The sequence below is a fragment of the Bison bison genome, unplaced genomic scaffold (genome assembly GCF_000754665.1).
Source record: "Bison bison bison isolate TAMUID 2011002044 unplaced genomic scaffold, Bison_UMD1.0 scf7180017864302, whole genome shotgun sequence".
NCBI classification, from domain to species: Eukaryota; Metazoa; Chordata; class Mammalia; order Artiodactyla; family Bovidae; genus Bison; species Bison bison.
Window position 1 is genome coordinate 4,200,701 of NW_011494874.1, and position 24,560 is coordinate 4,225,260.

The 24,560-nt window shown below is 49.2% G+C and overlaps 1 protein-coding gene across 1 annotated transcript in view; it reads left to right on the forward strand.

Annotated features, from left to right (window-relative positions):
* The window catches only part of SETD3 (SET domain containing 3), a 74,502-nt gene that overhangs the window by 13,035 nt on the left and 36,907 nt on the right, over nucleotides 1-24,560 (forward strand). The window contains 4 exon segments of the mRNA XM_010851373.1: nucleotides 1,158-1,250; nucleotides 3,375-3,523; nucleotides 5,832-5,904; nucleotides 6,211-6,467. Coding sequence (XP_010849675.1) covers nucleotides 1,158-1,250; nucleotides 3,375-3,523; nucleotides 5,832-5,904; nucleotides 6,211-6,467 — 572 coding nt within the window.

The following is a 24,560-nucleotide window of genomic DNA, read 5'->3' on the forward strand; positions in this document are numbered from 1 at the left end:
GAGTGCTCCCGTCCTCTCTTGTGGCTTCCCCCCCGCAATTCAGCGTGGGCCCCCATAGACACATTCCCCCACCTGCTCCTTCCCACGTCTCCTCAGATAGACTGTAGATGGCCTAAGGACAGACTCCCGTGTTCCAGGGCCACAGTCGGTGCTGATGGAAGAGTGGGTAAGACTGGCTAACCTGACAGTTACACACCAGCACGTAACTGGTTACTCTTCGTTGTTTACCACATCTAGTCTTCTCCTTAGGAAACAGAGGGGGCCTGGAGGTCTAGCAGGAACGTGGGGCGGGAAACAGGCAGCTGTTTAAAGAGGGAAGGGCCCTGGCAGGCAGGGGGCCTGTGGCCCTCCACAGTGCCTGTTCTGGCCCAGCGATAGAATCCTCGCTGCTGTTTTAGCAGCAACTGTGCCGTCTCTTTTTGTAACTCCCCCAGAGCGCTTATTATAGAGCCTTACACATGGATGCGAAACGTTTGTTGACTAATTGTCCTTATGTCCAATTTATCTGGTTCCCTCAGGAGTCATTGTTATGGGGTTTAACTCGAAATAAGTGTTGACTTTTAATGTACCTCCTTCTTACCATCCACAAGAGTTTTCAGGAAAATGTTTTGCATTTGAGCTTAGCTTTTAACATTTTCCTGTTTATGAGCGTTTTCTGAGGAAGTGTGATCAGAGGAGCAAGAATGAGGTAGAGGCAGGTTAGGTGCCCACATCTGTGTCCTGTGGGCACCGTGTAACACTCGGCCTGAGTGGTTTCAGAGGGTTTGTGTGCTTAGTCATGTCTGACTCTTTGCGACCCCATAGACTGTAACTCGCCAGGCTCCTCTGTCCATGGGATTCTCCAGGCAAGCATACTGGAATGGGTTGCAGTTTCCTCCTCTAGGGGATCTTCCCGACGTAGGGATGAAACCCCCGTCTCCTGCATTGGCAGGCAGATTCTCTATCACTGAGCCTCCAGGGAAGCCGATTTCAGAGGATTCACGTGCTTTACAAAAGCACACCTGGTTTGCACTTCTCCCTCTGTCATCACAGCTACAGTGTCTTTGTCCTTTAAAAATAAACCAGCAGCGGTGACAAAACCCAGGTCCTCTTTCTTCTGGAGGCTCACAGGTTAAGGTGCAGGAAACTGTTCGCATGCCGTGGTTTCTGTGTTACAGAATGCAGTAGCCCTGCCCCTGGCCCTGGAAAAGAATGGGAAGAGTATGTGCAGATCCGGTCTCTAGTTGAGAAAATACGAAAAAAGCAAAAAGGTAAATTTCCTTGAGTGATCTTATTCTAATAATAATCTGTGGAGACCTGGCCCAGCCAAGGCAGAGCGGTTTTGAGAAAGAAGGTCTCCGTATGAAACCTCAGGCCCCCATGCCTGTCTGGAGGGTGTCTGTGGAAGGGCTGCTAGGTTGGAGGGGATCTGCGTCAGAAAACCATCAGGGTTTTTCCCGTTTATGAGGCGCTATGACTGCTTTGGAAGGAATAAAAACGTTAGGCTTCAGGTGGGGGGAATGTGTCTGGGGACTAAAATGGTACAACTTTCATTGGTCTTTATTTTATGAAATATGTTTTTAAATCTGTTTTGGTATCCTGTGTTTCCTTCAGGGTTTCAGGTCAGTACATGATGTCGTATGGTCAACACACAAATATATCCAGATTGAGTAGTGTCTCATTAAATAAGATTTATGATGAACTCAAATCTACCTTGATTGAGAGAGTTAGTTATATTTCTCAAGCTGTGTTTTTCCAGGGTGTATTCAGTAGGCATCTTAATGATTCTCAGCCAGGCTGGCAACAGGGCCAAGTGTCAATTTGGAAAAGCTTGTTCAATATACCTATTGTTTTTGTGCTGTAAAACACAAAAAGTAGATTTGTATGCCGGCCACAGGGAAAGTGGAAGGAGGAAACACAGTAAGGAGCCTGCATTTAAAAGGATGAAAGAACTTGGCTCCCTTTTTATTGATGGCCATGGAGGTGGGAAGTGGGTTGGTTTTTCACTTGCGCTGGTAGCTGTTAAGTGTTGGTGCTCTCCTGTAGCGTCTGCACACATGCAGGCTTCAGGTGGGATGGTCTCAGACCCTCCGTGGGGACCGGCTCTTTTAGAGTATGTTTGTTTGCACTAATTGGTACACTGTGATCATCCTGGCTCACCACGTTGATTGCCAAAAAGTTCTTGTCTGTCCTGAGTTTCTGTTCTGAGTAGAGATCGTTTACTACCGCTGGCACTGAAGTTAGAGCGCTCATTTGTTCTCAGTAAGGGAAGGGTACATTCTGTCTTAGAGTATCCCTCACAAACTCAGTTTTCTCCAGTTAGCAGATCTCACCTGGCGCAGCCCCGGGATCTGGTTAACTGTGAATTGTGTCCTGGGGACATGGCCACAGGCCCTGGGCTGGGTGCCAAGCCCAGCATCTCATGTGGTTAAAGTTCCTATTCTCTCCTTATTGCTCAAAAAAATGGTGATTTTTCCTATGCGTGGCTTTTCACCTTTTTTGATATTTCAAACGTGCTGCGAGGCCCGGGAGATCACCCCTAAGCATCCACTGTACCATCTGGACACATGCCCGAGTCTTTCCGGGTCAGGTTCTTTTTCCTTCCTTTGCACCTACTGGTCCCATCTCTTCCCCCCCCGTGCCTCGATTGGTCCCTATATCTGTTTTTAAGAAAGGAGGCGTCTCAGGAACAGCTGAAGCCGCGCACTTCACCCATTCCCCCACCCCTACCCCCCGCCCCAGGGGTTTTGTCTTTCCAGTGAATGTGTTTCTGCTTCATTCATAACCCCATACAAATAGATGGTACTAATTGGTATTTTAACAGTTTACTTAAATGGTATCATACTATTGCATCTTCAAAAAAAAAAAAAAACCCATTGTGAAGTTTTGTGTTTTAGTTACAGTGATATATACGGATCCTGCTCACTTTAGATGCTGGGCGGAATACAGAGCTCAGTTTTGTGCTCTTAACTGGGGTCTAGGGCTCGCCTTCCACACGTCTCCTTGTGCACACGTGTGCGTTGCTGATCTTGGTGTCTGTGGGAGTTCTGAGTGTGCGTATGAGAGGGCAGGTTGTTCTGGAAACCTGCATGGTCAGAAGGCTTCCCATAATACCCTCCCTTGATAGCACCTGATAGAACCTAACAGCCAGTGCTCACGTTACCTGGGCTCCGCAGCTATTGCTCTGTAACCAGCAGGGGCATTTAGTGTTTTAACTTGCCTTTCCTGTCACTAGTTAAGGTATGCACTGTGACTGGTGGTCAGTTTTTTTGTTTTTTTTTTGAGATTGATGTCTTATTACTATTGCCAGTAGTCTATTTTTTGTTTTCTGTGGCAGCGTGACTGATACATGTCCTAAAAGTAGCTCTTATTTTCTGACACATGGATGAGTATAGGTCTGTCTGTCACTTTTGATGGAAAAAGAGAAGATTACTTTCCTGATCTAATGAAATGGGCCTCTGAAAATGGAGCCTCTGTTGAGGGTTTTGAAATGGTGAACTTCAAAGAAGAGGGCTTTGGTTTGAGAGCAACAAGAGATATCAAGGTGAGTTTGTAGGTAAGCTGTGGGTCTGGGTGGGCGGGGAGCTCAGTGTTTGGGTGGTGTGTGGTGTGGAGGGCCCAGGACCTGGAGACAGATGCCTTGGGCTGAGTTCTGAGCCTGAGGGCACCTCGGCAGTGCAGTCCACAGTCCCCTCCCTGCCCTGTAGTCTCCTAGCTGGTCTCATGGGTCTGGAGGAGCCTCGACTCGGGGTTCAAGGCAGCCCCTTCCGGGTCGTCCTTGGAACTGTACTGTTAAGCAGTGACCTTGTGATGGATTGGATGCAGGATAGGGTGGAGGATCGACAGTGTTGAGGGTGGAGACCTGTTTTCTGGATGGATGATTAGTGCCTGGAGGTACCACTTACTGAGATGGCAGCTGCAGAGGCGATGGGAAAGAAGGGACAAGTGCTCTTCTCCAGCCTCAATCCTTCCTTCCAGCTAAGGGAGCAGCAGCCTCCCTGACAGCAGCCTCCCAGCAGCTAAGGGAGCAGCAGCCTCCCTGACCGGCTCCAGGCCTCCCTCTGGCACTCACTCCTGCCTCTCCTAGAGAGGAGGCGTAGCAATCTTGACGGTTCTGGAAAAAGGAACTGGGCTTTTTCTCCATGGAGCTGGTTGCCGTGTGTCCACCTCTCCACCCTGGGAGTTTACAGGGGCTCCTGTAACTGTGGGGAGGAGGCCTGTGGGCTCCAGTCCTGCCTGTAACTAGGTGGGGGAGTCGGTCTAATTCTGGGATTCCGTAGGTGACATTTTGTGTGACCATCTGTTGTATTCTTGTGTCTCTCTCAGTTCAGAATTTAGGTAGAGGAAGTGGATGTTATTTATTTGGGTCCCCTCAAACTCCCAGCAACATTGTTGGTCAAGTTGTAGTTTACTTTTCAGTGATCCATTGATAAGCTATATGCTGCTTTATTAGATACCTGTTGAATAGCTAGTATGTGAATAGTCCCTTGTTGATCATCATACCATGCTTCCCAAAACACCAGGCTCTTTGCCTTCATGATGCTTATAATGTCTAGTAAGGGACCAGACACACGTGAAAGGGAACGGGAGATGCTGGTGAGAGGCCCGAGCAGACAGATGTCTCAGAAGAGCAGCCCTGGGAGTATGGACGCTGCCTGCAGTGTCTTGGTGCCGGTGTCTTCACGGTGCACATGTGTTTTATTTTTTAAGCTTTATTGAAGCATAATTGATACACAAAACTGCACATCTTTAATGAATACATTTTGATGAGCTTGGACATAGGCATGTACCTGTGACACCATCACCTCTCTCAGGTACTACTACAGTGTCCATGCTTTAGGCAGTATAGACACATGCAGGACTGCCTGAACCCAAGCCTTCATGTTGCCAAGACAGTGAGGTAGCACTGTTGGAAACAATCGGTAACCACAGCATGTCTTATGGGCGTGTGCTCTCACTGGTAACTGAGCTAACTGTGCTTGGAGGGCAAGCATGTAGAGGAAAGAGGGTACTCTGGCCTCAAAAACTCCGTAGTGATTCACATTGGCAGGTTAGGCTTTTTGTGGGAGGTAGGATTTTGTTTTGTCTTTAGAATTAATGTGAGTATAGCAAAGAGTGAATAAACAGGGTGGTTAAGAATCCTCCTTTCAAAGTAAGGGACACAGGTTCAACCCCTGGTCCAGGAAGATCCCATATGCCGCAAAGCAGCTAAGCCCATGTGCCGCAACTACTGAGCCAGCTCTCTAGAGGCTGCAGTCCCCACTCCTGAGCCCAGGTGCAGCCACTCCTGAGGCCTGCTGCCCCAGGGCCCGCGCTCTGCAGCAGTGAGAAGCCGCACACGGCCTCTAAGGAGAAGCCCACACAGTAACAGAGACCCAGCACAGTCAGAAATAGATAAATCTAAGGAAGAGTAAATAAACACCCTGTGCTCTACCCCACATTGTTCTGTTTGCTTCAAATTCAAGTTGAAAGCCGTTTTTTTCATTTTCTTCTCAGTATCTATAGTTTTTCTTTGGATGTTGTTGTTTAGTCGCTCAGTCGTGTCTGACCCTTTGTGACCCCATGGACTGTACCAGGCTCCTCTGTCCATGGGATTCTCCAGGCAAGAATATCGGAGTGGGTTGCCATTTTCTTCTCCGTTTCTTTGGATACAGGATTCAAGATCATGCCTATACTCATTAAACTATAATATAGATATTTATATTTAGAAGTATGTTTGATAACTAGAAATGAAACGCCAGTTGGCAACTGTAAGTTGTGTTTCCTTGTGACTGGATTTCTGACCATGGATGTGCTTGGATTGACAGTTGTAACATGTTTTGGTAATTCTAGTCTTATTTTTTTCCTCCTAGGCAGAAGAATTATTTTTATGGGTTCCACGAAAATTACTAATGACTGTTGAATCTGCTAAAAATTCAGTGTTGGGTGAGAATAATTTCTGTTCATTGAAAGGAGAGCAAAAATGATAAAAATATGTAAAATTTCATTTTGTGGAGCTAAGGACCATCTTTGGTTGTTTTCTCAACTAGTGAGATATTTCCCGCAGTACCCATGAAGTGTTTTCCATGCTCGTAATCTGACATAGTAGGACAACAGCAAAAGAGTGGGGCACTTAAACTTTAAATGTTATGAGACTCTCAGGTTGCTCCTGTAACTTTAATGTATCTTGTGAAATGAACACTGTGTAAAGCAGTTTGTGGCACTAATGCTATTACTTCTGGGTTAATTCAGGGCCCTTGTATTCTCAAGACCGGATTCTTCAAGCCATGGGAAACATCACACTGGCCTTCCACCTGCTGTGTGAGCGGGCCGACCCTAACTCGTTCTGGCAGCCCTACATTCAGACCCTCCCCAGCGAGTACGACACCCCCCTCTACTTCGAGGAGGATGAGGTTCGCTACCTGCAGTCCACACAGGCCATACACGATGTCTTCAGCCAGTACAAGAACACGGCGAGGCAGTACGCCTACTTCTACAAGGTCATCCAGGTGAGCGGGTGCTGATGGCGCGGGGAGGAGGAGACCTGAGTGCTCGAGTGTCGCCCTGAGACGTTTTGCTTTCTAAGGGAAGAGGCATGGAGTGTGTGTTCTGTTTTTACCACATGTCACTGAGATGTGGTTGGAATACATGATTGCCTCGGTGCCCACTGTGAAAACAGGCAGTGGTTACTCCCATCTCATGAGAGTCGTGACGTTGTTCTGGAGACAGAAGATAACCTTGGAATGTTAGAAGTCGCTCAAGTCTGTCTGATACAAGAAGATGCTCCAAGTCTAAATATTCCAAGAAAATGAAAGTCCCTTTATGGATTCTTCATGTATACGTTAGTAGTCAAGTACTGACAGTTGATTTCTTTATGTTTTTCCAAGTGTACGCTGTATTGTGTTAATTGTAATTAGTTCTGAGTGGAAGTGTCACGAAGAAGTCTCTGTGGGGTGTCGAGCGTTTGCTTTTCGCCTGGCTGCTCCTTGCTGTGTTGCAGCGGTTCAGCCAGCATCCCAGCATCTACTTTCCGTTCAAGTTGATCGGCACTCAGATGGTGGGGGCCAGCGCCACGGCTCCCGTGGAGCTGAGAAAGGGCGGGGTCTCTGCTTCCTGAGGCGCCCTGTTTCTCATTTGCCACACATCAGCTCCTGGGCTTCTGGACCTAATGAGTGGCCGGTGAAAAGTGAGCTGCTCCCTTCTCTTTTCTTTGGGCAATTTGATAACCTGAATTACGCTTGATATAGTTGTTCCTGTAGCTGGTCTGTCTCTGCTGTTTTTCATCTGCAAGAAATGGTGATCTCATTTCATTGTGACAGGAAATAAATGTTTGTCTATTCAGCATGCTTACTGCAGAGGAATACTGCACTCAAAAATTACATCCTTCAGTGGGTCAAATGCTTCAGATATATATAAAAAACTGTATGACTCTTACCTTCAAGTAGAAGTCTCTGCTTTTCTAAACTTTAAACTTCAGGAAGTTGTTAAGAATTATCATACAGCATGTATACATTGTTTACTTCAAGTGTGCTTGACTTGAAAAAATACTGATGGAGCCAAATCAAAATTTTGGTTATTTGGTTACTTTGCAGCTACCATCCTGCAGTCTAAAGTTTGATGTGGTTCTTCGTGACCTGAAAGGGTGGTGCTTTTGTTCTAGTTGTTATTCGTGTGTCTTAGTGATTAAATGTGAAGCTGACCCTGGCAGGTCTAAGCCTCTGTCATGTCCTATCAGTAGCCAGCAACCTGGAAACTAGCTCTTTCCATGAATGTGTTTCTCAGGTCGGGGTGGTTAGATGGTGAGTGCCAGCGGCTTGCCCTGAGAGGGAAGGTAGCGCCTCCACGGTCAGGTCAGGAATTCTGGAACTATGCCGGGTTTCCTGACAGCTGGCTTGGCAGAATGATCTCTGGGTTTTCATTGCACTCACCGGTCTGTTGATTTCAGTCTTAATGAAGTAGCGCAGTTTTGCTTAGGCAATGAGATTTTTAAAGACTGAGTCACTAAAATACTCTCTTAACAACCCTCTGAAATAAACCCCCTTAGGTGATGCTGAGGTGACTGAATTATACCACATTCTAGGTAGTAAATTGTATTTATTGGGAATATCTCAGGAAGTAGAGAACATTCTAAAAATAAACTTTAATTCAGAGGTTTTTCTAATAATAATAAAATTTTCACATAACTAACAAGAACAGTTTGTATAAATTATAGTGAATCCAAATATCCTTAAAAAGAAAACCCACAATCTTAAAGCATTAATGGATCTATTTATCATTATTCCTTATTGTCATTGTTTAGTCACCAAGTTGTGTCTGACTCTTTCGTGACCCCCTGGACTGTAGCCTTCCAGGCTCCTCTGTCCATGGGATTTCCTTATTTATTATTCCTTTTTATTGAAAAATTTAGCCAATAATCATGAAACAGGATATATCAAATGTGAAATTATAACTATCAGACAAATGTTGGCTTTTTTGCATAATTAAGTTAGTCTTGAGTATTTGAAAAATAATGGTCATGGGTGTCATGATTTTGAAAAGGACTAAGGGGGTCAAAAGGTAAAAAGAAAAAACATTACAGAATTAGAAAGCGTAAAAATATTTAGGGTGACATGAAACTGTGTTTTTCTTGAGTGTCAAAAGTATCAAACTGAAGAGAGAGCAAAGGGTATTTGTGCCCACATAGTAGGTTCCTCTCTTCTACATCAGTGCTTCTCAGCTGGGCGGTCGAAGGGTATTTGTCCTTGAGAGAGTGTGTGGTGATGGTGTTGGTTGTTAGGTTTGGCGGGGTGGAGTGCGGGGGTGGGGGGCCTGCAGCTGAACTTCCCGTGACGTCGTCAGTAGTGCAGAGGCGGAGAGCCCTGCTTTGTGATTATACAGTGAAATTCCAGAATCCCTAGGGATTGGACACCTCGGGTCTGACTGGCGTGGGTTGCTGGTAGGTCAGAAAGTCTTCCTGGGCCACTGCCCACCGCGCCCCTCCCCCCAACCCCGGCATTAGCTGCTGGCCGTGGCTGGGGGAATACATTTGAAGTGCTTTTCTGTTGCTGTCATTGAACAGACATCGCTTCTTTTTAAACGTTTATAAGTCTGTAACTAGGTTTGGAGATGTCTGAGTTGTTAAGGAGTCAAGAGGAGATCCTTGTAATCACACTTTGCAAGTGAACTCTATTTGGTGGACTGCCATCACTGCTCCACATGAGCTGTGAGAGTTCAGTCAGGAAGAGGGCAGTGGGCCAAGAGGGAAGGACCATGTGCCACAGACGGGGCTGCCCTCACTGAGGGTGGTCTCAGGCAGGGTCGAAGCAGCAGTGAGATGATCTGCCCGCGAGAGAGGCTGCACGGAAAAAACTCAAGCTCTGTGGTACCAGACAGACCTGAATTGAAATCCAAACTTCTTTTGTTTGTTTAGTTGCTCAGTCACATCCGACTCCTTGCAATCCCATGGACTGCAGCACACCAGACTTCCCTGTCCTTCTCTGTCTCTCAGAGTTTGCTCAAACTCATGTCCATTGACTCGGTGATGCCATCCAAGAGTCTCATCCTCTGTCACCCCCTTCTTTTGCCTTTGATCTTTCCCAGCTTCAGGGTCTTTTCCAGTGAGTCAGCTCTTATCAGGTAGCCAAAGTATTGGAGCTTCAGCATCAGTCCTTCCAGTGAATATTCAGGATTGATTTCCTTTAGGATTGACTGATTTGATCTTTTTGCTGTCCAGTGGATTCTCAAGAGTCTTCTCCAGCACCAGGTTCGAAAGCATCAACTCTTTGGCGCTCTGCCTTCTTTGTGGTCCAACTCTCACATCCGAACAGTATGAAAAGGGAAAAAAATATGACGGCGGAAGATGAGCACCACCCCACCCCCCCCAGCCCCCAACAAGGTTGGTAGGTATCCAATATGCTACTGGGGAAGAGCAGAGAAATCCTAATAAATGTATTTATTAGTTAAATTAGGTGTGGTTTGGCATTAGTGGCTTTACCCTACCCCTCTGTGTTTGTCTCCTAGTCTGTTAGGTAGAAGTAGAAGACCATTTTTCAGTATAACTGTTGTCAGCACAAGTTGGGTTGTTCAGCAAAGCCCTCAGCAGAGTCCAGGGCCGCGGTGCCTGTGATGTGTGAAACACGACAGAGATCGTGGCTGAAGCCACCCCCGCCGGGTAATGGAGAGGGTGGCTTCTGGAGCTGGCCTGCCAGGGCTCCAATCCCCAGAGCTTCATTCTGGGCAAGTCTCGGTGCTTCTGATTCCTTTTCTGTAAAATGGGCTATTCCAGCATCTGTCTCCCAGTGGCTGAGTGGGCACAGTGAGTTAACCTGTGTGAGGCACTCCATCCGGCAGTACTTGGCATGGAAGTGCTCGTCCATTTCTGTTTTGTGTTTTATTATTTAAATTGCACCTCCTTCGTCCTACAGTACCTCATGTTAGTGTTTAACTTTCCTACTAAAATCCCTACCGGCCGTGGATAATAAAGCACATTCTTGTAGGACTTAGGCCTAGAGCCAAGTGACTCTTTTTTAATTAATCAGTTAATTTATGGCTTCGCTGGGTGCTGGTTGCTGTGTGTACACTTCCTCTAGTTGCAGTGAGCAAGGGTCTCTCTCTGTGTCACTGTGTGCAGGCTCCTCACTGTGGTGGCTGCTCTTGTTGGGAAGCGTGGGCACTGGGGCGCATGGGTTTCGTTGCCCTGTGGCATGAGGAATCTTCCCAGAGCAGAGCTCAGACCCACGTCCCCTGAATTGGCAAGGCAGATTCTTGACCACTGGACCACCAGGGAAGTCCTCCCAAGTGACTCTTTACAAACTTGAAGTTGCTTCTGTACCTCGTGCTTTTGGTGTTATTGTTGGGTTTTTTTAAATCTCATGTTTTTAAATATTAAATGTTAGTCACTCAGTTGTGTCTGCCAGGCTCTTCTGTTTATGGCAAGAATACTGGACTGGGGAGTCATTCCCTTTTTCAGGGGATTTCCTGACCCAGGAATTGAACTTGGGTCTCCCACATTGCAGGCAGATTCTTTACCATCTGAGCTACCAGGGAAGCCCCTTAAATGTTAAAAATTCATGCAGTTGTTTGTTTGCTGAAGTTTGAAAATCGTGTGAGGTGACTTACTGTCAAGGTAGATCGGCATTGTAGGAACCAGCACTGTTCTCCCATGACCCTGCATGCCACTGCGCACCCCCAGGACCCAGGACCCAGCAGGAGAAGCTCGGCTTTATGTGGAGTGAACACCCTGAGCCCCTCGGTGTGTTCAGTGTAAGGGTGGTTCTTTTTCAGGAAAAGCAAATGTGACACTCACTTGAAGTTAGTAAGAATGGGCAGCAGAAGAGATGATCACAAGTTGAAACTACATCAGAATTCATAGAAAATTTCTTTCTTTCCCCAAACTTTAACCTTTTTATTTTGTATTGGGGTATAGCCGATTTCAATGTTGTGGTAGTCTCAGGTGAATGGCAAAGGGACTCAGCCATACATATACATGTATCCATTCTCCCCTAAATTCCCTTTCCATCCAGGATGCCACATAACATTGAGCAGTACAGTAGGTCTTTGTTGGTTATCCATTTAAAATGTAGCAGTGGGTACACGTCTGTCCCAAATCCATAACTGTCCCTTGCTTCTGGCAACCATAAGTTTGTTTTCTGAGTCTCACAGAAAATTTCTTAATCAGTTATTTAATTTCTGTGTCCATTGCAGTGAAAGCTCCAGGCAGCCCAGAATGAGCTGTATTGCTGAAACAACCAGAGGGTCTGGGCTGTGGAGAAGAGGGTTTTTGCATAAAAATTCATGACAAAGAAAAACAGGTGTAAGCAAGAGTTACCTTTTTAAGAATCATCCTTGGAGTCTCGCTGTTTTTCTAGTTTCAGGATGCTCTCACTGCTTATAGAAGTCTTCAGTAATCATTAAGAGTGAACAGGACTGGTAGCTTGGTGCTGCTGTTATTCGTGTGTTCTCACCATATGCTTTTCTAGGCTTGGATATTGGGTTTTGGCTCCCGGTTATTCGCACACAGATTACTTCAGCAATGAATTATCCCCCAGGGGTAAGGGCAGGATCACAGCAGCCCGCAGTCAACATTTTCAGTGTGATGACCTGCCCTGTAAACCTCTTTCAGGGTCTCGAGCACTCTGTTCCTAGAGAAACGCCTGTGTGCTGTAATGACAAACCCTGGCCTACCATTTGGGGACTGGAATTCCAGAACAGTTTTCTGTTATGACTTGCAATTTAAAGTCATTTTCTGGGACCTATCGTAAGCTCTGCATCTGAACTAAAGCCCATTCTTTGTCTTCTGAGCTGACCTCTGGCTGGAGGGTGTGCCAGCCGCGGCCTCCTGGTGCACTAGCGGTGTGACCCAGGCACGCCGGGTCTGTGTGTCTGGTGGCGATCCCAGCTCCCTGGAGAGGAGCCCGGGGAAGTGTTCGTAGTCCTCTTGCTTCAGCTTTTAGCTTGTTTGTTCTAAAACAAACTAGTGCTAGTACTCAGGTCTAGTCGCCGTGAAGTCCTGTGCTGCAGATGTGCTGCGCTGCATCTTTGTTTTAACGTCTCTCTCTCTGCTTGTTGTTGCCTCAGACCTAGGAAGATAATTCCATGTGTTCTTGCCTCCCAGCGTATCTCTCTGGTCAAGGGTTTTTCAGTGCGGCTGTTTGCAAGTTCAGGTTACTTTCTGTCTTTAGCTTGCTTCCCAGAGTTGGTTCAGAAGCCTTTCCAGGCCTCTGTTGATCCTCACCTGTGCAGCAGGGCTTGGGCTTTACAGTTTTTCAGGGTTTTTACATTATACCTACATCGTATTCTTCTTGAGATGTGCAGTGTACAGGGTGTCTTTTAGGGGCTCAAAGGTGCTGGTATGTAACCAGGGCCTCAGACTCAGGGACTTTGTCATGCATATCTGTGTTAAGATCTAACACCTGCTGGTGAAACATTATACTGCAGCTTCATGGTTGAGAAATGTCCACACCCAAACTCAGGAAGCTAAAGTTAGAAACTGTGGCTCAGCCAAGTGCTGGAAAAGGCTCGTGGGGATTGAGAACCTGCGTGCTGGTAGGATTTCTGTCTGTCTGTGAAGGAGGGGCCAGGGAAGAGGAGAGGATCAGTGGTGGAGGCAGAACTTGGCCTTTGAAACTGCTGCAGAGCTTTAACCAATAAAAATAACCTAACAGGCCAGGGCATTCCAAAGTTCGGCTCCAAGTTGGGACTTTTGCATGGAAATATGACTAGTTTTGTGACAGAAATCAGTGGGAATAAAAAGCAGGATTTAGTTTAAACCCAATTTTGAAGCAGTGTGATCATGAGAAAGGGAAGAAAATCCTATCTTGACTCAATGTAGATGAATAATAGTCCAAATGTGTCTCACCCACGTCAGTGAAAAAGAAATTACTAGATCCTGTGTGGTGGGCCAGGCCTTGGGTGGGGCCGCCAGCCTTTCCCAAGGTTGAGAGTGCTCTTGGAACGTGCACCTTTTCCCGTGCTGTTGACTTTGAACAGAATGCTGTTTTAAGTAAGTTCAGGTGTTTGGGGTTTAACAGCGTAGAGGTGTATCTATGACAATACTATTTCTGGTTTATCTCATCACATAAGTGATTTGTACACCTTCCTTGGGTTTCCTCCTTTGCGCTGGTTGAATCTCAGAGATGCAAAGGGAGGGGTGTTGAGGGGAAGCTCACTTGTGTGCCCAGTGCTGTGAATTTTAATATTTCACGGTGTGTGTCCATGGCAGTGGGCTTCCTCCTTGCCGGCCTCATGCTGCGGGGTAGGGGGAGGCTGTGTGATGGTGGTCGTCGTCCCAGACAGGCAGCTTCCCCCCGCAGGCCCTCAGTGGCGAGGGACCCAGGCAGCCGGCCTCCCCGCTTGTGGAAGACAGGCTGCCCCAGAGCCCGAGGCCGGTGGCTCTGCAGTCTCTGCAGCCTGGGGAACGTGGCTGAGCCCCGGGCGCGGCCCTGCCCCTCGCCCTGGCAGAGCCACGCGGGCCGCGCAGATGTGCGTTACCTGAGGCGGGTTTGCCCCTGTGTCTGTGAGGCTCGCGTGTGCATAGAGAACTCTTGATTGTGCCGAGGCCTTCAGGGCTGAGCAGCGGCCTTGAGTCAAGCTCCTGGGCCTCCACAGACTTGAAAGATCCAACGTCTTGACTTCTGCGGGTGATGTGCGTGAGTGTCGAGTGCTGTTGGGCACACGTGTGAATGTGTGTGCCTGAGCGGCACCGCAGGAGGACGTGCGTGTGCGTTCATGGAGCTTGGCCTCTGCTGGTGGCTGAGGTGTGATGGGCACCCCCGGTTTATGCGTGGGTTTACTCCAGGTCGTCCCTGAGGCTGCGGGTCAGGGGGCACTTGGGGGATCTCCGTAGCCAGCTTCCCCCTCTGTCGGCCTTTCCTCTCCTCCTGGAAGCCTGTGTAAGGGTCCTCTCTCCCAGGCAAGCCTGCCCACCTGCCCCTCCTGCCCTTGGGCTCACTCTCCTTTCTTTCTGTTTTCACCCATTGTACCCTCCTGGTTCTTGAGTCATTCATCTGCTGTTTATTGAGATCTCCAGTGTGAGGCACCACACCTGGGGGACAGGGACAAATGTCCCTGGGAGTACAAAGACTTTTCTGGAAATTTTTATTTTGAAATGGTTTTCTTGGCTTACAAAAAAGTTGCAAACATAATACAAAGTTGAAAACCTGGCCATGGGCACTGCCTCCTGGACACCCTGCTCCTGCCCTGGGGTCCACTTGAGTTTTTCCTCGAAGCCCCTGCCTTCCGTATGCAGCGCTCTGGCTCTCAGCCTATTTCCTGACGGCGTCGTGACTTCTGACGGAGAGCAGGGGTGTGGAGCGCCGCAGAGGTGAGGCAGGGGCGACGGCGGGAATGAGAGGAGGTGCTTCAGGGGCTCGGGGTGTCGAGGTGAACCCGGGTTCAGTGGTCATGGCTTCAGTGGAAACGCAGGATGTAATGGGGAGAACATAATGCCCTCCAGTCTCAAGCTGCACCCAGAGGCAGCGGGGCCTCTTCCCGACCTGGGAGTGGTGCTCTGTGCTGGGTGCCCCAGGGCCCTGGCCATTCCAGGGGTGGGAGTGGCTCCCGAGCCCGCGGCAGGGACCTGAGGTCACTAATGAAGATGCTTCGTGGGGACAGAGCCACCCGCTCGGGTAATCCTCCCTGGGCCCCTCCTTAGGGCTTTGGTCCTGACAGTCACCCTGCCAGGGAGCGGCAGGTCCTCCCTTTGCAAATGAGCAGTGGTAGGTGGGGGGTGGCCCTCCTGAACCGGGGCTGGTGGGACGCAGTCTGCCTCTGCAGCCCTTCCTGGTCTTCATTTTGGGGACAAAGAAGTGGTCTAGTTTCAGGGCAGAGCAGTCTTAATTCGTCTCCCTTTGGGGCTCTCATTTCGCAGAAAGTGGGCTGTCCCTTGGGCCTGCACAGGGTGCCTGCTGGAGTTTGTTCCATTCCCAGAGGAGCCCCTTCCCGCCTCAGCTCCTCTGTGTGCAGCGGCGGGAGAGGGTCACCTGCAGAGGAAGCCGCCTCTCCCCTTGCTGGGACTAGTGGTGGTCTTCTTTGTCTCTCTTCTCCTTTTTTTCCCCCTTATCCTTACCAGCTTGGCTTTTAATGTTAGAAAAATTGTGGAAACACTGGAACCTAGGAGAATCACTCCAGGCTTGTGTGTTCTCTGGAGGGTTTCCAGGGCCTCTGTGATCTTGATAGAGCCCCTGGCTATCTTGCTGAGATGCTGTGGCCTGTGTCTTTGCTTGCTCCTGATAGCTGGCCTTGAGCAGTGTTAATCTGTGTTAGAGCCCCTGGCCTTCTCGATGAGATGCTGTGGCCCGTGTCTTTGCTTGCTCCTGATGGCTGACCTTGAGGAGTGTTAATCTGTGTTAGAGCCCCTGGCCCTCTCGCTGAGATGCTGTGGCCCGTGTCCTTGCTTGCTCCTTATGGCTGGCCCTGAGCAGTGTTAATCTGTGTTAAATGTATGAGTGTTGTCCTTACCATGCCCTCATTTAAGGTTTCTGACTTTGTGGATTATTCGTCCTAAACATGTGTCTAATTTTCACCATTTTTATAAACACAGGCTGTAGATAAAGACATTTTAAAAAATCCTAATCTCTGTTTTTAGTTGTTTACTTGTTTTGTATAAAATTATAACAATTCAGAGAGAGACAGACTTCACCTTCTGGGAATCATGTTGTTTCTTCCAGTTTTTGTTTCCACAGCCTCAGGAAGTGCAGTGCCTTTTCTCTGTGTTCTTGCTTCTGAGTGGGGAAAGCCACGCCTGTGTGCAGTTGGGGGCAGGTACTCCATCCTGGCAGTGAAGGGAGGGTGCTGGTTTGTGGTGTCTGTACAAGGGGAGATGCTGGGCAGCCCCACGCTCCGGGTCCTCCTGTAGGAGTTTTCCAGGTAAGGCTCTGGGGTCTACGGGCTGCTGTGTGGCTGTCTCTAGCCCTTGCCTGGCCTGCTGGCGCTTCCCTTTGGCCATCCTTCTGTGAACTGCAACCTTCCTCCCCGTACTCGTCACCTGGGCCCCTTGAGAAGAGCTTCCAGCTTTGCTGATCAGAGTTAGGAATGGAAGTCCAGCAGAGCCATCACAAGGGTAATCATGCTTGGCAAAGCTGGCTGTGTGTCTAGCACTGGGAGAGCTTTCTTACCTTTTATTCCAGGAACTACTGCCTTCCCATAAGAATCTGAGACAGAGTTAATCAAATTAGATTCAGCAGAAACCCCCAGGCCCAGCCCCAGGTCGTTGGTAGTGTGATTCATTACCCTGATTGATTCATGGTACCCAGAGCTGGGTGCCACCCCCTTTTACAGGTGAGATGGGCTGAGCAGGTTTGAAACCCAGATCCGCCTGACCCTGGAGGCTGTTTTTCCCAACTTCCCTCGCCTCCACAGACCTGGCCTCTTTACAATTCCTGTCTCCTCCTCTGGCCCACGCTTTACTGGTCTCAGGTCTTTCCCACAAGTCTGATCAGTGGAACTTTTTGGAAAATACGAGTTTAAAAACAAAAGCTCCAAAAAACTCTTTCTTGAAACCTGCTTCTTAAGCCCCCTGAGATCTGTATCTGATGATTACATTCCCTATTCTCTGGGATAGGATTTTGGAGTTTTACTTTTTGTTTTGAGTGTGTTGATAAAGCAGGAACCTGCTTCTATTTTTGAGACCTCTGACAAGCACCCTTACAGGAGTAGCCTTCCATGTTAGCAGCACATTTGCAGCCACTCGTGCTGGTTGATGTTGACGCCCCAGTTCCTTTCCTTCCCTGCAGAACCGTTCCGCTCTTGTAATTGCACATGACCCAAGAAATTAAGGCTCAGGCTGCCCGCATCCCATGGCCACTCTGTATTGTCCTCACCTTCTCTCAGGGAGAGAAACATTTATAGTGGAGTCATGAGGAGGAAGGAGACAACAGAGGAACCTTGGTAACACCTGTTTTTGTGTTATTAATATGTCATTATTACCCGAGTTGAGTCTGGGGCCTCTCAGCAGCTGAATGTGTGAGCACAGCCGGGACTGTCCACCTCCGCTGCGCTTTAATACCCAGTGGAAGAATGAGCTTGAGTGAACTTCCAGACCTGCACGGCGTGAGGTGGTGAGGACGGTCGCTCTGAGAAGACAGGCTAGTGACCTTCGGAGAGCGGTCAGAGGTGCCCGTGTTTTGTTGCCCTTTACCTTGAGGTGCCTGCCGTGGGTTAGACACACCCAGAGTCCAGGCTGCCTGGCCTCCTTGGATCTGAGAGCCGGGGTGTGGGTGGGGTTTTGCTTGGTGCCGTTGGGGTTGCGTGCTTCCTGCTTTTGCTCTGCGCACTGACTCTGCCTGGGACTGATGCTGGCAGACAGTCTGATGTGAGTATTCAGTGCGTCGTTCTAGCCCTGGTGGGTTAGACCAGGTGGACCACATCTTTTACCATCATGGAAACTCTTGAGCAGCATGTTTCTGCTGCTATAGTTATTATCCAGAAGATTGGCCCCTGCGATCTAATAATTTTCAAATAGTCTTGTTAATAGCAGCTTCTACATGAGCCGTCCCTCCTGCACCCAGCTTGCCAGTTTTCAGAGAAGTCAGTGTCCTGTAGAGGAAGGAACAGTCCCTTGCAGTCTGAGCGTGTTACCTGCTGGGTGCATCTGCACAGGTTAGGTTGGAGTCTACGTCCCTTATCTGTAGAAAGGAAATACGGGCGTCTGCTGGCCAGGCCATGTAGAACAAAGAAGGAGGCACCCTGCAGGCCCAGCACCCGGGAGCCAGCCCACGGGAGCCAGCCCACAGGCACACTCTGCCAGTCCCAGCCCGCCCCAAGGCCACCCTCTGATTTTTGTCGGGCCACTCAGGGTTCAAGCCTACAAGGTAGCCCTTTGCAGTATGAGGACCACTTAGAAGGCCAGTCCTTGTACGGAGGCAAAGTCTACCTCCCTAGAACCATCGTTCAGAGCCGTTTCCTGACGTTTAGAGTGAAAGATTTCGCCTTCTGCCATGACTCCTCCTCTCCCCATCTCCCCCTGCTGCCCTCCAGTGGAGGCCTTCAAACACCTCTCTGAAAGGTCCACCTGCTTGGAGCCAGTGGTTTACAGAGTTAGTCAGGAGCTTGCTTGCTGACCCTCTGTAATCAGTCCAGTAGAGAGTGATATTTGGACGTCCCTAGTGGTCTGGTGGTTGAGGCTTCCCCTTCCACTGCAGGGGCTGTAGGGTGGATCTCTGGTCAGGGAGCTCAGATCCCACACAGCAAAAAACACAAGCAGAAAGCACATGGAAGTAATATTGTAACAAAATTCAATAAAGAGTTTAAAAATGGGCCACATCAAAAAAAGTATTAAAATGATATTTAGGGGCATAGATTGAAAAACTAAACATGGAAGTTCAGAGAAGGAAGAGTCCATTCAGCTGAGAGGTTGAGGAGGACTTTTTAAGCAGGGAGCAGTGGTGGTTGGAGGTGACCTCAGAGACGGACCCCCACTGCTCTCTGCATTCACCTTTGGCGGCTTTTCCCCCCAGCGCATGTCAGAACCTGACAGCGTAGTGTGCGTTTCTCCATTCCTTTGTCTGTCTGCCCAGCCACAGTGTCAGCGCGCTGCAGGCAGGTGCTGTTTCCTCTTCAGCTGGAAGGTACCTAACACATCCCAGGGGCTCAGTTGTTTGTTGGTCGAGTAAAGCCACCAGCCGGTAGCCGAAACGGCAGGCAACAGCACTGAGCAAAGCTGATCAGACACTGCCTTATTTTGTTTCCTTCTGTCAACAGCCAGTGAGAGGTGCAGTTCCGCTTTACTCCTGAAGGACAGGCCTGCCAGGCCTCTGGGGTGGGCGGTAGCCAGGCTGGGTCTCGGCTCAGCTGAGACCCCAGAGGCCCTGCTCTCTGCACGCTACCGCCCTCCCCGCCCAGCTCAGCGTCCCAGAACTCGGGCCACCTGTTGCTTGGTCGTCTGTTTCTTGGCTCCTCAGGAACCTGCACGGAGGAGGCAATGGCACCCCACTCCAATACTCTTGCCTGGAAAATCCCATGGGCGGAGGAGCCTGGTGGGCTGCAGTCCATGGGGTTGCAAAGAGTCGGACATGACTGAGCGACTTCACTTTCATGCATTGGAGAAGGAAATGGCAACCCACTCCAGTGTCCTTGCCTGGAGAATCCCAGGAACGGGGGAGCTTGGTGGGCTGCCGTCTATGGGGTCACCCAGAGTTGGACACAACTGAAGTGACTTAGCAGCAGCAGCAGGAACCTGCAAGGGGTCAGGAGCAGACTTCTGTGTTCCCTGGCTTACTTTTCTTTTTTATGGGGAACTTTGCGTGTTTCTTGCGTTTAGACCGCTTTCTGAAATTGTTGGTGGTTTGTAAGAGATCACCAGCAATGACTTTGTGGTCGCATTTCCAGGTTCTTTCAGCGTTCAAGTCGGTTATTTTCTTGTTGGTTTTATTTTCAATCTGGAACAGTTTGAACTTGTTAAAATGGCTGGGGGCTTTTTTACTGTCATTTCTTCTTTCTTAGGAATTCATTTTCCTTCCAGTGATGACAGACACCGTCCTCCCTTCAGAGGGTTTCTGCACTTTTGATCTCTCCTGTCTAGGTCTGAGTAGAACCAGTGAGATCTTTTCATAACGTGAATTGTGTCATGCCGCTGGTACCATTATACTTGGGAAAGCCCGAAAGGCGGGGCTGCCGAGGTGGCCACTCCTGCCCACTTTAGGTGCATTCTTGGGCCCCCTCCTCCCCATCACTGCTGTCTGCCCCCCGTGGCTGTGATCAGTTCCCCGGTATTGCCCAGCCTCTCTGGGCAGTAGCCGAAAGGGCTTTGCTATCTGCTTCTTTTCTGTGGGGGCTTCCCCCTGGTCTTTGAGTGGCTGCTTCCTTCTCAGCCTTCTGGTTTCAGCTACAACATTACAGTTTGAGTGTGCCTTTCCTTTGTCTCAAGTAGATCTTCCTTATCTACTATGTTAGTGTGTTAGGTAGGACTCTTCAGAGAAAGAGAACCAATAGGCTGTATGTATGTTTATTGTTCAGTCGCTCAGTTGCATCCGACTCTAACCGCATGGACCATAGCATGCCAGGCTTCCCTGTCTTTTACTAACTCCCGAAGCCCGCTCAGACTCATGTCCATTGAGTTGGTGATGCCATCCAACCATCTCGTCGTCTGTCCTCCCCTTCTCCTGCCTTCAATCTTTCCCAGCATCAGGGTGTTTTCTAATAAGTTGGTTCTTAGCATCAGGTAGTCAAAGTTTGGAGCTTCCAGCATCAGTCCTTCCAATGAATATTCACGATTGATTCCTTTAGGATTGAGTGGTTTGATCTTGCAGTCCAAGGGACTCTCAAGAGTCTTCTCCAAAAGCATCAAATCTTTGGCGCTCAGCCTTCTTTATGGTCCAACTCTCACATTCACACATGACTACTGGAAAAACCATAGCTTTTTATATAGAAGGAGTTTATTTTAAGGAATTGGGTATCATGATTATGGAGGCTGGCAAGTCCAAAATTCACAGGATAGGCCAGCAGGCTGAAGACCCAGGAAAGAACTGTTGTTTCAGTTCAAATGCAAAGGCCGTCTGCTGCAGACTTCACTCTTGCTTGAGTAAGGTCAGGCTTTTGTTCTGTTCAGGCCTTCAGTTGACTGGATGGGCTCCCCCCACCCCGACCCTGCACTAGGGCGGCCTGTCTGCTTTACTCAGAGTCCACCAGCTTAAACGGTAAGCTCCTCCAAAAGCAGCTTCACAGGAACGTCAAAATCATGCTTGACTAAACATTTGGGCATGTGGCTCAGCCAAGTTGACACACAAAATCCACCTTCACAGCAGGCTTTTGTAAGATTGATGTATTAGCCTGTAGTATCCTCCTCTGGAGGGACCCTGCTCTTCAGGCCCAGGTGACACTGTGTGGGACCCACAGAGCTTGGGCAGAGTTTGTTCTGTGGGGGAACCGATCACCTGCAAGTTTTCCACATGACTCTCACATGGCCAGGGCCTCGTGGGAGGTGAGTGGCCAAAATCCAGCCCGTTCCCCACTTCCCAAGCTGTGTCCCCGTAGAGCTACAGGCAGCCATTTCCAATTTGTGCAGAGGTCCGTGTCAAGGTGCTAAGCCTGATGGGCCCTCAGAGGAGCCACGTGGATGAGGGCTGCCTGAATCTAAGAGCAAGGCCTGGCTGTGCGCGCGGCAGCCCTGGAGGCGTGTGCCCTGGTCTTTCTTCCAGGACACGAACCATGCAGTGAGGGGAGGGTTTATCAGATCCTCTGCTTTTAGCAGGCTTACTTTCACTGCTTCCACATAACTGATGTATACTCTCTTGGGCAACTGTATTTTCCTCTGTTAAAAAAGATGGTCTGTATTTTCCAAAAGATTAGGTGACGTGAAATGTACTTCACTGTGCTGTCGGCTTCTGCTCTTTCATTCTCTCCCAGTGCCCACGGCCAGGCTCTGTGGCTCCGAGTCAGAGTTCCGTGCAGGGGCGCTGGGGGCCGTTCTTCTTCACTTCCCACCAGCTCTCCTGCTGCTGCTGCGTCCCGCCCGCTCCAGCCAGGGCTCCCTGACTGCGCGGGGCCTGGTGTCCCCTCATGTGGCTCCAGTGGGCTGCCCCGCCTCTGCGTGCTGCCGTGTGGCCATCTGAGGCCGCGGGCGTCCCTCCTGACCCTCTTCCCGCTGTTTCCTCCTGAAAATTACGGGGTGTGTCCACCTCGCATACAGCTGTGGCAAAACGCCCTGCGATTATTGACGGTTTGAGCCTGAGTTACATTTTTGGAGAGCTGTCACCTTTAGGCCCACCTGTGTTCTTTAGTCCTTAAGCTTTGTCACAGGTTACGACTTGAGTTGTTTTGTCCTTTCATGAATCAATTTTATTCTTTCAACTTAAGAGAAAAAGTGAGTCCTAAATATTAGTCATTGAAAACATAGCGTGGATACTGTATTTTTATTTACATTCAGCCTCATCAGGAAAAAATTACCATAGTATTCATTATAATTTTTTGAAAGTCAAATAAGTACCTATTTAAAATATCTTCTAATAATGATGGTGTTTTGCTGAATGCTGGCTTCTCCTCCCAGTCAGTGCTGGAAGATAGAAAAGTCCTCTGAGGCCCTTGGCTGGTGGGATTTTAGAGAGAGAGAGGAGGAAGACACCCAGCAGGAAATCATTGAAGAGCAAAAAAAAAATGTGAGGCCGTGACTGCTGTCTGAGCTCCTTGGGGCAGTCAGGTGGTACCTGAGTTGGGGCTTGAAGGGCAGAGTGGTCTGGCCGAGGGAGGGAAATGCTGTCAGCCAGGAGGTGGCGTCAGGGGCGGCAGGACGTGTTCTGAGGATGGGGGACAGCATGGCCTGCCGAGGCCGTGGCCGCAGAGTTGAGGGAGGTCATGCAGGGGTGTGCCACAGGGACCAGCTCCCCGAAGGCGGGTCCAGGCGCCTCCCTGGAACGCTTGCAGCCTCTGTGGCTCAGGCCAGTGTGGGATGGAATAGCTGTGGCCTCCGCAGTTGTGTTTTATGACACCTGCTCAGGCGCCTCAGTTTCCACAGTCCCATCCAACCCTGTCTACAGCTGACATCGGGATAAAATGTGGTTTTAAAACATAACATCCTGTTAACATAATTCACCAGAAGCCAGATTTGAGCATGTTTCGGTGATATCAAAACAGAAGGCTCCAGTAGTGGACATGAAGGCAGGAGGCAGAAAGGCCGGTTGCCAGGAGCTGGAGGGAGGGAGACCAGGGAGGCCTTGAGCAGGCCTGGGGATTGTGCCCTTCATGTCATAGGGAGCCCCGGGCAGCAGCGTGGTCACACTGCCTGGGTTGGTTTGCTTGCTTACAGATAACCTCGCAGCAAGGAGGTCAGAAGACCAGTTAGCCTGAGGACTTTGAGAAGTATTTAAAGGTCAAATTGACAGTATCTGGTGACAGACTGGCTGAGAAGAGTTTGGGAGACAGTTAGTGTAGGATGACCTTGCAGTTTCTGGAATAAAATCCTTTTAAGTTTATTATGTTCCCCTTGTTCCTAAACTGATTTCCCCACCCTTTCTGTATTTCTAATCTTTATGGTTTAGAAAGGAGACTTTTGATCCTAAATTTCTAGCTTATTCTAATTTATTTAAACCCAAGACACTGAAAGTAATCCTTGTATCTGAGTTTTCAGTCTGGACAGGTTTGTTTTATACTTTGGAATATATGTTTCAAGTAGAAATCTTTTGTATACAAAAGTCAAGCCTGGAGCAAATCTTTATTGTGAAATTATAAGCTTGCAAAGGTGAAGGTTTTAATGGAAGTGCTCACTCAACCTTAACCGTGGTGACATGCACACAATAGCACGTCTGAACGAAGGGCTGTCAGATGAGCAGCTTTCAATTTAAATATATCAGTGATTTCAAGGCTGTCTCTAACGAGTTCTGAAATCTTTGTGTCAGTCTCATTTTTTTCCTTAAATGCTATGAAGTCCTTTAAAATTAATAAGCCCTTTTTTTTTTTTTTTAATTTGACGGTGTTGACATCAGCTACTGCCATCGGCTTAGAAGTCCTGGTTCTTGTGTGGTCTTCTCATCAGTCTAATGGGAGTTAGTGGCCGTGGTTTCTCGAACCAGAAGGACAGCAGCTTCCTGTTAGCAGGCCAGTGGGCTGGCTAGGGGGACTGCCTAGACACGGCTGCTGTGTCTAACGCTGCCACGCCGCCACTGAGCTCGGGCGGTGCAGTCTTAGGATCTGTTTGAGTCGCAGCCGTGTAGACGCGAGTGAAGCCTCCCCAGCGAGCGCAGTGTTGGGCCGGGGTGCATGGAAGACCCAGGAGGAGTATTCCCAAACCGAGAAAGAGCTCCTGGGAAGGATCGGGCTCGCTCTCTCTCTCTCTCTCTCTCTCTCTCTCTCTCTCTCACACACACACACACACACACACACACGTCACACGTCACACGTCACACAGTCACGCAGAGGTCCCAGTGCATCCAGGCCTTTCCCTCGCTACCCAGCACCACTAATGTGAGAGGAGCCCTGGCGGGTGCTGGGCTGCAGACATGGTCTCTGGTCTCAGGGCGCTCCCTCTAGTGGAGGGTCAAGCCCATCCCGGGAGAGGTGAGCGGGGCCGCGGGGGGCACTGCCCAGAGGTGAGGGGAGCATCAGCAGCAGGCCTGGGTGTCCAGAGAGGCTTCCGAGAGGGGGCGGGGTGCAGGTTTGCTGAGGAGGGGAGGGGCCCGGGCTGGCCTGGTGTGTGG